Genomic DNA, 13,808 nt, shown 5'->3' on the forward strand with positions numbered 1-13,808 from the left:
ATTCACAGAACGATAGCAGGACCATAACTCTCACAGTTTGCTTCCCCATTTCTTTACCTCTGGAGTTCTGTTAGGGAACTTGTTGATTTTTACACTGAATGCAGGTTGTGCTGCTTATATCCCGTTAATTAGGAAGAAGACAGGGACTTATCTCTTACTAGAGAAGTTAATTTTGGCACTCAGAGAACGAAGAAGATAATGCTGGTTCAATTAATGGCTTTCCTACACCTACTGATACTATGGAAAGTTAATCAGAGAGTACATTAAATGTAGCCTTTTAAAGTCACACAACAGTTCTTCATTTATGCAATAATTCAGTCCTCTGGTTGGTTTGGATAATAGAAATCTAGGAAAGTTAAACCAAACAAACTCCACCTCTTTTTCCACTGGAATATACACATTGGAAATCTAACTTCCAAACACTTTCTCTGCTGAAGACAGTGAAATTTAGCGCAAGGCACCTCATCTACAATTTTTAAATGTTCAAAGAATGTTGAACCTTGACGATCAAACAAACTTTTATTTAAAAGACATAATTGTATTTTTTTAAAACCTAAATTGACCCAATTTTTCAAAATAAGAGTTGGTACATTTTACTGTCATACAGAAGACATTTTATAAAATAATATGGTAGACTTACATTTCAACATCTTGGAAAGTTCTTCAGAGCACAAGAAAGTGGTCACTATTAAGTATGATGACAGCTAAAGCAAGCCAGTCTTTTTAACAGGGAAGAATATTTTTGCTATCCTTTCCTAAAAAATAGTGGCAAATTCATTACTGTCCAAATTATAAAAATCACTTAGTATCCACTTCTTATCCTTCAATATATTTTTACATCTGCACTGCTTCAATTAATGCTGATGAACAAAAGAGCACACAATAAGAATCTAAAAACGTTTTAGGTAACATAATGATTTAAAACTAAGCAGGAAAAAGCTCCCTCAAAATATATTTGCACATAGTTTTTTGTCTTTTACCACAATAACGAAATAAAAAGTTCTTATATCTTAAAAACAAGTTAAAGGAAAATATATCACTTTTCCTTTGAAAATACCACTCTTAAATCTTAAATAATGAGGGAAAAATTAAATTTTTAAGGGCCAGAGCAGAATGTTTCATAAGTTAAAGGATTGAATTTAGGTCAGTTGAACAAATGTCTAATTTAGGAAAGAAAGGGAACACCCCGGTTCAAAAGATTCTAAAATATTTCGTTACAAGAAAAGTATGATTTCAACTTAAAAAACAGTAACACAATGGACTAAATCTACCCATTAACCTATTCTATTATTTTTCAAAAAGTCTGTAATAAAGTAACAATAGGTTAGGTAAGAAGTCCTTTTCTAGTATCTGGTCAGATTAGCTAAGAAATCCTGAGTAAACCATATAACCCTCAGTCTCAGGAGCTTTGTCTATCAATTGAGAGCACTGGACTAATCTCCCTTCAATATCCCTTCCAACCTACACATTTACAGAAAATTGTCAATTTTATGTAATCCTTCTGAGGATGAGGTGCTTTGTCTCAATGTATTTTCCAGATCAATAAAATCCTCCAATTAAATGGTAAAGCTGTGTTTTTAACATTTAAAGTTTTACTTTAAAATTTAGTCTAAACATTTTTGCCTGTCACCTTAAAAGATGAGGTATGACTACAACACCATTTCCTCACTTCTTGCAGAAAACCAAAGACTTCCACACTTTTGAAGTCCAGCCATAAAGAGGAAAGTTGACCAAAACACAGCAGTTACAAAATATCTTCAATTAACTGAGTCTTCAGACTCAGCCACTGATGGGAAGGATCAGCAGACCTGGTTTGGGCCCTGGCTCCAATTTTTGCAACTCTGAGCCAAGCTCTTGCATCACAAAACAAAAATACCACTTGCCCTATCTCTCACTGTTTAAAAGATCAGTTATAGCAGATACACCAAAGTATTTGTAAACTACAAATTACCACACAAATGTAAAGGATTGCTGTGATGAACCAAGTTGACTGATAATAAAATCTGGATATTTTTATGAAGCATATGTTCTTTGACAAGGCTTGAGGATTTAGGGTTCTGATCCTTCAGTTACCTGACTATTCTCCTGTAGTCATTTTGTTGTAATTCTAATTTGCTGTTTTATCTTTTATTATTAATTTTTTAGGATTTATTTATTTCTCGCCTCCCCCCCCTCCCTGCTGTTTTATCTTTTAAATACACAAGACCTGAGTTTCAGTTTGTCTCTCTTAGGGTATAGAAATGGAACCTTTGAATAGGTAGAAACCAAAACCCAAAAATATCTCTCTGTTACTTTAGCAAATGTAGTATTATTATTCATTTTTAAAGAGTGGTTTCCTAACTAGGTTAGAATTCAGACTCATCTAGAGAGGTTTTTAAAAATTGTGGTTCCTAGAGATTCTGATTCAGTATGCCTTGGGCAAGATTTGGAAAACCTCCTTTCTCAAAAGCTCCCCCTGGTAATTTCAGTAATTGATTAGTCTGAGACTCACTGCTTTGCCCTCAATTCCTTCTCTAGGACTTTAGTAGCACCTAGTTTGTTTTTAATATAAATATTTCCCCATCGATTAATCACAAGCACATTCAGTAGACTAGCCCTGACCTTGGCTTAGATCCATAGAAATCCACATTGTTTTGCAAAAAATTTTAAAATGATAAATTAACTCTGTAACTAAGATAATGCATGTAGATGCTGAAAGGTGGCTGCTTCTGCACTTACAGGGCAGGTGTTTTCTGCTTTACCCATGGTCGGTCACAGGTACATGAAGATCATTTTATTACAGTTGTCACTACAAAATAAAGGATGGCAGAACTCCTCCAAATAACAAAAAGCTGGCTAAGCTACCTAATCAATATTATTAAGAAAATGTGTCTAGTAAACATATATGAAAAGTATTTTTTAAAATGACACAGCTTCCTGCAGAAACCCAAAGACTTCCACACTTTTGAAGTCTACCATAAAGAGAAAAGTTTGACCAAAACATGGTAGGTTAAAAATATCTTCAATTAACTGAAAAAGTATAAATGTAAAATAGGTACAATTTCAGTCTTTAGGAGGTTTAACAGGCATAAATGGAATTCGGTTTCCATTTAATTTATGCAAATAATTAATTGTGAAAACAACATGTGGGCTATTTGGTATAATGTAGTTCTGAACACCTTCCAAATTTAACACAAAACCCACATCTGAGTTTTCTGGTGTCTCAAGGGTAACTAGGTACTGCGAAATGTTGTCATGTCTTTCGGTTCTCTGCTGGGGACACACCAGTCATCAGCCTCATGGTTGGTGTTATAATGCTTCCAGGCAGCTTTGTTATATACTGGGAGTCTCTCTATTGATTCCGTTGACAGAGCCTGAAAGAAAAAGCAGGACCTAAGTTTGGCATATTTTCAAATCCTTTATTTGCAAAAATATAGAATGGCAGAAAGGTTACTAAAATTAATTAATACTTTATTGGGTTTTATAGTATTTTATCAGTCACTCATAACAGCATCTAAAACACATTTTTTTAAAGAATATATTTGAAACATGTTATTTACTAAAAACCTAAGGCACTGCTTGCCGTGCATGTCGATTGAGTTTGTTGCTTACAGTAATTCTCTGGCCAGCCTGGAAGCTGCTGGACTGGAAATTTTAAACAGGTATAGTAGATGCTCTTACAAAATACAACCCATACTGGAAGCTGGTTAGCTCACTGAAAAAGCCAAAGCGTGAAATCGTAAAACTTGATCTATGAACCTTAATAATATGTAATTGTATAAATGAAATCTATAATTTCAATTACTTAGTAGAAGAAATACTATTTTTTTTCAGTGTAATCACTGTACTTTTTTAAACTTATCATAGCAATATTATCATAAATATGATACTATGTCCAAGGCATCTTATCTTGGCCATTACAGGAACAATTCTTGGCCCTGGTTTGATCCTCTGTCTTCTCCTACTATTGAAGTCACCCACTTCAGTCACACAGGTGTGATTTCTGCAGCATGCATAATTCAAGTTTCCAACATATCATTACCATTAATCTGCTATTATATGTCGATTTCCTCTAAATCACTGGAACTTTCAACTTACCAGAGAAAAAACTCCTTTTCATTATCTTCTTAAAGTTAAGATTTTTGGGTAGAATTTTCAACGTTAGGCCACAGGCATTCCAAGAAGTTGAACAGAAATTTCATTCCAATAATGGTTAAGTAAGGTCTTTGGTATTGATGATTTTAATGATTCTGTAAGACATCTTATCTTTTTTTTTTTTCCAAAATGGAACTAAAAAACTTTCCCCTATATAGTCTCTTTAAAATTCCAGAACCCCTTGAACATGTAGGCTGGACCAAAAATGTTACACTTGGTGATAAAAATATTAATTTCTTGTTATCCTTTTTAAGTTCCTCACAACTGAGATTGGTGGGAAAAATAAAAAACAAAAAACCCTATTATCTAGAAAAAATTTAACCTTTTCAGATAAATTTATTTTTCCAGTATAAGTATTTTGGCATTTCCTATAAAATAGGTGCCATCTAGTGTTCAGAACGGGAAACTAGAGTCACCAAATAATTGGGCATAAATGGAAGAAGCTCTTAACAGCTCACCACTTAACACAGTGGGTTGATGGAGCTCAGTGGTTTTCCATTCCTTCAATAACCCCTGCAAAAACACACTGAATATTCCAGGCCAAGAAGCCAAGAGCTTCTACTCCCAATAGGTGAGCTATATGCTTTCCAAGAGTCACATATCTGTGTTCCTAAATCACTTTGGGGAATTATGCAATCTGTCATTGTAATTACAAAATTCAATCAACAATTTCATAAAGGAAGTGCAAAAAAAAAGTGTTCCTATGAAAACCATGATGAATGCTCTGGAAAGTCATAAAAACATCTATCACATGAACCATCAGTACAAACTGGCTCACAAGCTGTCCTTACCTATATTTAGTTACAAGTGTTTCTTTTTTCCCTAAATGATTTGTTTCTTCTGGGCATTTTTTAAAACTTTTTGTTTTGAAATACTCATAGATTCACACACACACAAATCTGTCAAATTATCACCAGAAGACATCTGTAAAGGACTGCATAAAAAACCCAAAAGGTCTGCATTTGGTTGTTTCTTTGTGCTGAAGTAAATGAAAACTGGAAACCACAAATATGCATTCTAAGTAGGGCTTGCACTAGAAAGACAAAGTGAAACTCCAAACTGCATAATACAAAGGAAAAGCCTTGGCAGTACATCAAAAGATTGGTAGAGGAATGTAGATTCTTGTTTTATGTTAAAATCAAATTTGTAATATATATACTTTTTTATAATTTCCCATTTTAACCTTTTTTTTCGGTTAACAACCATAGTTGTTATCTTGCCAGATAAGAGCTCTTCTTTCCCTATTGTGTGAAATCATCTCTAAAAATAGATGGTTTTATATACGAATCCATATTCAAATAGATATAATATTTCATTATAGTTAAATATTAGCATTATTCTTATAATCAAAATAAGTATCATTAAACCAAGACAACTACAGTCATTACCTTAATGTAGATAACTGCATCTGTCCCATAACCCTCTAGAGAATACAGCTTTAGGTCTCCTTGGAAGTATTGTGCATAAAGACGTGATATGGGCAATCCATAACCAAAACCAGCCTGTTTGAAGAAAAAAACAAAATTCTATTCAGAAAGCCATACTTTATGCTTTTCTAATTAAAAAAAAAATGTCAATGAGGGTACCAGGACTATCAGAGCCTGCGTCAAAATGATTCATTAATTTATAAGTATTTCTACCAGGTTTTCAGTCTGAGCCACCAACAATGAAACTGAAGCTTAGTTGAGTACATTAGCTGACTCCCCTCCAGTCATTTAAAGCTTCTCTTTCTTCTGTTTTCTAAAAATTGACTTGAGGTGTTCTGAAAGAAGTATGTTGTTTTTCCTCATTGGCCAACTCCAGAGTATCACAATATTGCTTTTAGCAATTTCATATAAACACATTATCTCTTTTAGGAGCAAAAGTGGAAAAATCTTGTGGTGGTCTGACAGGTATATCTCATGGCCCGATATTACAGCCTGTGTTATGAACCTGGAGGCACCTGTAACAGGTCTATTAATTCTCACTGACAGGTCACTTCCTGCTTAAAAACTAAAAGCACGGCCTACTCCCCATGCACCACTTCCCCACTGTATTAGAGAAAAAAATCCAAGCTTCTAAAGAGCTTTCAAGGTCCCACAGGATCCAATGATACCTCCTAATTTTCCATCCATTAGAACAAAATCCCCTGCTTTTTAGGTCCTCAAATGTCCTATTATTTCTCACTTCTCTGTTTATCTTGTTCTCACTTCTGTGTTTATCTGGAATGGCCTCCTTCTTTACCTGGATAAATCTTACCAATTCTTTAATAAAATGTAAAACATTCAAGCAAAATGTAAAAATGATTTATATTACCAAGTCATATGTTAACAGTTAAGAGCTCGTGTGGACTAAGAAAGCAGAGTGCTAGGGTTCAAACCCAGGCTGTGGCATGACCTATCTCAGCATTTACTATTTAACTTTTCTAACCACTTTCTGTTTGCCACTCCACACCCACTGTCTGTTCTCTATGCTTCTCTCTGCCCAGGGAGACTGACCTAAATGGATTTTATCAATGGATTCCCGTGCCCTTGCTTTCCAGTGGGTTCCCCAATGGGGAGCCTGGCAGGACTTCCAAGAAAGATACTGTCAAGACAGGGTAGGTGATTTCCTGGTTCCTTCCCTGTGAGGTGGCCTTGGGCAAGCTGGGCCCTTTAAGAGTAGGCAACTACTCTGGAACTTTCTCGTCTGGATTCTGTTAACTTCTTTCTTTCTCCTCAACCTTTTGAGCCACGGTGGTGACCCCTGGCCCTGGGTTCCTGCACTATCCCTACCCATATATCTGTGTAATTAGTCTCTTTGTAAATAAACCTTCCTTGGATTATCGTAATTTGAGTAAGCCAAGGTCCCATTGGGACCATTAGTTGATTCCAGAAGCCCCAAAACAAAAAAAACGGGAGACTCAGGTTCCCATGCTATCCGACCTACTTTGCCACTGTCTCTCTCTCAACCCAAACCTACAGGCTCATGGGCATTCCCCTTAACAGAGCAGGGACCTGGTCTGCTGGTAGATCTGCATGGAGTGTAGCCACGGCCGAAAGTGGACCACCCTTTTACTACAAAACCGCCCAAGGGGTGAAAGTAAATCCTACCAGTGCACAGAACTTGAGGTGGTATGTCTACACTGACTCACGGGCAATGGCAGATTGGTTGGCTGCACAGGGACTTGGAAAGAACAAAATGAATAATTAATGACAAGGAGGTCTGGAATGGAGACATATGGTCTGCTCTGAATGGGCTTAAGATATTCTGTCCCATCAGAAGACATCCTCAAGGAGAAAGCTCTCAATAATCAGGTGGACAAGATGTCCAGCACCAATTCTCCAGCAACCCCAGTGCTTGTTTATTGGGTCCATTTACAAAGCAGTCATGGCAGCAAGACAGAGGCTCAACAGTCTTCCCCTTACTAAAGCACACAGGCTATCAGCCTGGCTGAGTGGCTAACCTTCCAATAGAAGAGGCCAATGGTGAGCCCCCAACATGGCACCTTGTCCCTGTTCCATGGGGAACCAGACAGATACACAGAGGCAGGTTGATTACACTAGAACTTTCCCATCACAGAAGAGATAGTGTCTTATCCTCCAGCAACAGACATATATTATGGGTAAGGATCTGCCTCTCTGCCTAAAGCATTTCTTCTAGCATCACTATTCACAGACTTACAGAATGCCATGTCTATTGTTACAGTATCCCAGACATATTGCCCCCATCCAGGGGACAAAGTTTATAGCAAAGGGAGGACAATATTGGGCTCATGTCCACAGAACTCTTTAATCAAACCACATCACATGCACCATCATCTAGATGTAGCTGGCTTGACAGAAGGGTGGAATGGCCTGCTAAAGATCCAGTTATGGATGAGAAACAACATCCTTTGAGGGTAGAGTACTATCCTACAGAATGTGGAATACACCTTAAACCAGTGGCAAATGGTGCCATAACCAGATGTATCGGTTCAGGAACCAAGGGGTGGAAGTAAGGTGGCCCCTTTCACCATTAAACCTAATAATCCCTGGAAGAATTTGTGCTTCTAACCTACAAGCTCGTGCTAGGTGGGTTTGGAGGTCCTAATAACCAAGGAAGTAATATTTCTACCAAAGAAATCACATGGTTCAAATAAACTGGAAGCCAAGACTGCTCCAGGTCAGCTGGACTTCTCATACCTCTGACTGTTCTGTGAAGGTGATTGATCCCAAGTATCAGGGAGAAACTGGGTTGCTGTCACATAAAGTAGGCAAAGAAACTACAGGTACTTTTTACTACTTTATTGCCCAGTAATCCTGGTGAACTGAAAACTGTAGTATCCAAATAAAGACTTTGGATCATTCAGGAATGAAGGTGTGGTAAGGAACTCTGACCAGCTGAGGTTAGCAGTGGGTAAGGGGAACACAAAATGAGAAGTGGAAGCCAACTCTCAGACTTCATGACCAGCTTCAGAATTGGGGACCCTAGCAGCCATGTTTTGGCGGTATTTGTTTCTCTCCCCTTTCATTTGGTCCCCAGTAATGGTGGTGGTTGATATATGAGGTTCCAGGTAGAAGTATAAGTGAAATGACATCATCTTACAGCGATAGCATAGCTGATGAGTCTTGGTGCATAACCTTCTCATGCAAATAAAGGACAGGTGTGAATGCTGAGGGGCAAAGGTGGTGGACTGTGTTGGCTATCTTCCAGCTGCCCCCAAGTCCATTTCCACCCTCATCCACCCTGATCACTGTCTGGGGTGACTGACAAGTATGTATTACTTCAATAGATTCCTTACTTGCCTATTTATTTGGCCAATGTGAAGCTTTGGCAGATAATCTGAAGGAGGAGGAGTGCTGAAATCGGGGTCCTCATTGCCCATTCCTTTTGAAGATGGCTTGGGCTGGCTGTGTCCTCGGACAGAAGGTCACGGCTGTCTGTTCTGGGCCCTGATAACCTCTTCTCCAAGTCCCACTGGGCTAAAGATGATGGCTGTCCTGCTGTGTTCTTGCCCTATCCCTTGTGGTTCTCCCACCTCCCATAAATACCTGAATCCCTTTGTTTTCAGTTCCTTCCCTTTCCTTGAGTAAACTTAATTTGAGGGTACCTTTTCCTGACTAACAATAAATTTGAGACCCTATTCTTGATAGTATTTTGTTTTAATTTTTATTTTTTGATAGTACTTTAGAGTTTGATACTAATTGTTCTCTAATCACTTCATATATAAGGGTTGAGGGTAGCTGTATCTTAAACCTTTTATATCTTTCATAGTGCTAAATGGTGTTTTTTTTAAGAGAAAATGTATATCATTTAATATTTATATTCTTAAATAAAAAAGGTAAAAAATAAAATTGGGAAATCAGCAAGATGGTGGCAGAGTAAAGTGCTCCTAGAGTCAGCTCCTGCTACAGGACAGCACCCAGAGCTCTCTGGAGCTAGGTGAAGTACCTGTTTGGGGGCTCCAGGAGGCCAGAAGAGCATCCTGCAATGTCTCTGAAGGAGTGGAAGGAGGAGACTGCCCATCTGCATAGAAGACTCATAAGTAGAGCATTCCATGCCATGGAGGCCAGTGCCCATCCTCCACTGGAGGCACAAGTTCCACAGCTGGAATTGAAAGCTCCACTTCCCAAAAATGGGAGAGGAAGAGACAGTTAAGCACCAACTTCAGCTACTGATGAGGAAATTCAGTGGGCTACAGTATAACCTGAGAACAGCTAAAGTTTGAGCCTGTCCAAGTCAGAAAGAGGGCAGGAGCTGCCATCTTAACTCCGCACCTGGCACGAGGGGAAGCGGGGCGGACTGAGGATCCCAGTGCTGGTGGGGACCAGCTTCTTTCCATTCAGATCATATTGCAGCTCTAGCCTAGGCCCAGGTGCCACCTCTAGCAGGGAAGAAGCTGTAGGGACCTGCGCCAGCCTCTCTGGGAAGTTACCAGCCAAGCCGCGGAGGCCAGTGATTATGCTACTCTGGCAGCACAAGCCACCCCAGGAGCTGTTCTATGACATGAATTGGAAGCTCCATTGCCCAGAAACAGGGGAGAAGGAGACAGATGGCTGCCTATTTCAGCTACTGAGTGGGAGACTTGGCTGGCTAAGAGATAACCCTGGGAACAGCCTGCGTGAGAACCAGCCCAAGTCAGAAAGAGGCCAGTAGCTGCCATTCTGAAATGCCCCCAGCCTGAGGGAAAGCTGACTAAGACTCTCAATGTCGGCAGGAACCAGTTTCTTTCACACAGATCAGCCTGCAGCCCACATAGGCTTCAGCCCCGCCTCTGGCGCAGAGGAGGTTAAGGAGCTCTGCACCAGCCTATATAGGTAACTGCAGGTAACTTTGGCTGGCACAGACTGAAAATCAGAAGTCTACCAGGGCAACTGTGGTCATCTTGGATCTGCACTGCATAGATTGCTGCTCACACCTGCAGCTCCATCCCTGCCCCAGGCAGGGAAGGAAGGGATGTGAAGCTTCATCAGTCTCTCTGGGCAACTACAGTCTAGGCCTGCACATGGATTATTCCACCTAGCTATGACTCTGTCCCTACTCCTGGCAAAGGAGCAAGTTGGAAGAAGCTTCATTGGTCCCTGGTACAATGAAGGCAGCTTGAGCCTCCACAGTTTACAGCACCAACTACATGCTTGGCTCCTACTGCACAACCAGCAAGGGAGAAACGAAGGAAGCCCTAAACTAAAGAGAAAAACTGCACCCAGAGTAAATACTCTAGTAAGCCAGATGCGAGGACACCAACAAAAAATTACAATCTACACCAAGAAACAGGAAGCTATGGCCCAGTTAAAGGAACAAGATAAGCCTCCAGATGACATAAAGGGGTTGAGACAACTCATCATAGATGTTCAAACAAATCTCCTTAATAAATTCAATAAGATGGCTAAAGAGATTAAGGATATTAAGAAGACATTGGATGAGCACAAAGAAGAATTTAAAGCATACATAAAAAAACAGCAGACCTTATGGGAATGAAAGGTGCAAGCAATGAAATTTAAAAAAACATTGGGATCATACAGTAACAGATTTGAGGAGGCAGAAGAAAGGATTGGTGAGCTTGAAGAAATGGCTTCTGAAAGTGAACATACAAAGGAAGAGATGAAGAAAAGAATAGAAAAAATTGAACAAGGTCTCAGGGAAGTAAATGACAGCAAAATGTGTGCAAACATACATGTCATGGGTGTCCCAGAAGGAGAAGAGAAGAGAAAAGGGGCAGAAGGAATATTTAAAGAAATAATGGTAGAAAATTTCCCAACCCTATTGAAGGACATAGATATTCCTGTCCAAGAAGCACAATGTACTCCCATCTGGAAAAAATCAAAATAGACCAACTCCAAGACACATATTAATCAGAATGCCAAATGCAAAGACAGTTAAAGAATTCTGAGAGCAGCAAGAGAAAAACAATGCATAACATATAAGGGATATCCAATAAGATTAAGTGCTGATTTCTCACCAGAAACCATAGAGGCAAGAAGACAGTGGTCTGATATATTTAAAATACCACAAGAGAAAAACTTCCAGCCAAGAATCTTATATCTAGCAAGACTGTCTTTCAAAAATGAGGGTAAAATTAGAATATTCACATATAAACAGAAACTGAGGGAATTTCTAAGCAAGAGACCAGAATTTCAGGGACTACTAAAGAGTGTGCTAGAACTTTCATGCTAATGTGCTGGAGGTGCAGTTAATGTTGGGGTTTAAGATATATTTAGGGGATTTGAATCTCTGGACTGACAATGTGATAGCCAGGTCCTGAGCCTCAACAGACTCCAGCACCTACAATCTGATCTATTGGACTTACCACACTCAGCTAAGATGGAGTTGAAGAAGGACAATCACCACACCATGGAGCCTAGAGTGATTACAACTGAAAATGGGAGGATTGCATCCAGCATCCATGTGGAATCTGAGCCTCCTCTTGACATAGAGGTGCAATGGACACAACCAATCCAATGTCCACATAGAAGAGGTGGCATTGGATTGGGAAAAGTGGACATGGTGGACGATGGGTATGGGGAAAGGCAGGAAGAGATGAGAGGTGGAGGCATCTTTGGGACATGGAGCTGCCCTGGATGGTGCTTCAGAGGTAATCACCGGACATTGTAAATCCTCACAGGGCCCACTGGATGGAATGGAGGAGAGTATGGGCCATGATGTGGACCATTGACTATGAGGTGCAGAGGTACCCAAAGATGTACTTACCAAATCCAATGGATGTGTCATGATGATGGGAACGAGTGTTGTTGGGGGGGGGAGAGGGGGGGTGGGGGGTGGGGCTGAATGGGACCTCACATATATATTTTTAATGTAATATTATTACAAAGTCAATAAAAAAAAAATAAAAAAAAAAACCTGTCACATGGGCTGTGACAGTTAACAGAAAAAAATAAATAAATAAAAAATAAAAGGCATTTATGTTACATTCACACCGATTAGTAAACTAATGCCTGCACATCTAAAAAAAAAAAAAAAAAAAAAAAAAGAGTGTGCTAGAGTCTGAAAAGACAAGACAGGAGAGAGGGAGCTGGAAGAGAGTCTAGAATTGAAGAATTGAAGATTATATCAATAAAAGTAACTAAAAGTGTCAAAGGAGTGCTTAAAATAAAATATGCCAGATAAAACTCAAACAGTCAGGAATAAACTGAACCAATGATGTAAAGTACTTGTATTCAGAAAACTGCAACTCAATGTTAAAACAAATCAAAAAAGACCTAATAAGTGGAAGAACATTCCATGCTCATGGGATGGAAGACTAAATATCATTAAGATGTCAATTCTACTCAAATTGATATACAGATTTAATGCAATCCCGATAAAAATTCCACCACCATTAAAGAAAAAATTGAAAACATGATCATTAAATTTATTTGGAAGGGTAAGGAGTCCTGAATAGACAGAAACATCATAAAAAGGAAAAGTGAACCCCCATCTCCAGACTTTAAATCACACTACCTACCTATAGTGGTAAAAACAGCATGGTACTGGCCTAAAGACAGACACAATAAACCAATGGAACCAAATTTATGGTTCAGAAACAGACCCTCACAGGTATGGGCAAGTGATTTTTGACTAGCCTGTCAAACTCACACAGCTCAGGCAGAAAAATCCATTCAACAAATGGTGCTGAAAAAATTGGACATCCATAGCTGAAAGAAGGAAAGAGGACCCCTATCTCACACCTTATCCAAAAGTTAACTCAAAATGGATCAAAAAAATAAAAATAAAAGCAAGAACCATAAAACTTCTAGAAGAAATTATTGGAAAATATATTCAAGACCTAGTGGTAGGTGGTGGATTCTTAAAGGAGATAAGAGAAGGAGTGAGTGGACTACTGATGTTTAATGTATGTACACGTTTTAATTAGCTTTACTGTAAAATTGTGGAAATGGATAGAGTAGATGGTAACACAGTGAGTAACAGCTAGTTTATAAATGGGGATGTGACTGAAAATGGTAGTCTAATTATGTAAATGCCAATTGACAGAATGATTGAGAATAATCTAGGAACTGGATAGCACAGTAAACCAAGAGGTGGGTGAGAATTATGGTTGATGGTACAGATGCAAGAGTGTCCTTTGTTAGCTAGAGCAAATGTATATCACTACTGCAGGGTGATGGGAATGTGGAGAATCATGGGAAAAATACAGCTGGAGTGTCCTATGGGCTGTGGTTAGTAGTAATAATATAATTATTCTTACATCTATGCAAAAGATGATACTGAGGCAGTAT

The 13,808-nt window shown here is 38.9% G+C and overlaps 1 protein-coding gene across 3 annotated transcripts in view; it reads right to left on the reverse strand.

The window, feature by feature from the left end:
• Positions 1-500: 500 nt before the first annotated feature.
• The window catches only part of PDK1 (pyruvate dehydrogenase kinase 1), a 57,675-nt gene continuing 44,367 nt past the window's right edge, over positions 501-13,808 (reverse strand). For all 3 annotated transcript variants that reach the window (XM_058300637.1, XM_058300639.2, XM_058300638.2), the window contains 2 exons: positions 5,523-5,636; positions 501-3,353 (listed from right to left, as the gene is read on the reverse strand). In XM_058300637.1, coding sequence (XP_058156620.1) covers positions 3,213-3,353; positions 5,523-5,636 — 255 coding nt within the window. In that variant the 3' untranslated portion in view covers positions 501-3,212. The remainder of the gene's footprint in view (positions 3,354-5,522; positions 5,637-13,808) is intronic.

This window comes from Dasypus novemcinctus, chromosome 7 (genome assembly GCF_030445035.2).
Source record: "Dasypus novemcinctus isolate mDasNov1 chromosome 7, mDasNov1.1.hap2, whole genome shotgun sequence".
Taxonomy (NCBI): domain Eukaryota; kingdom Metazoa; phylum Chordata; class Mammalia; order Cingulata; family Dasypodidae; genus Dasypus; species Dasypus novemcinctus.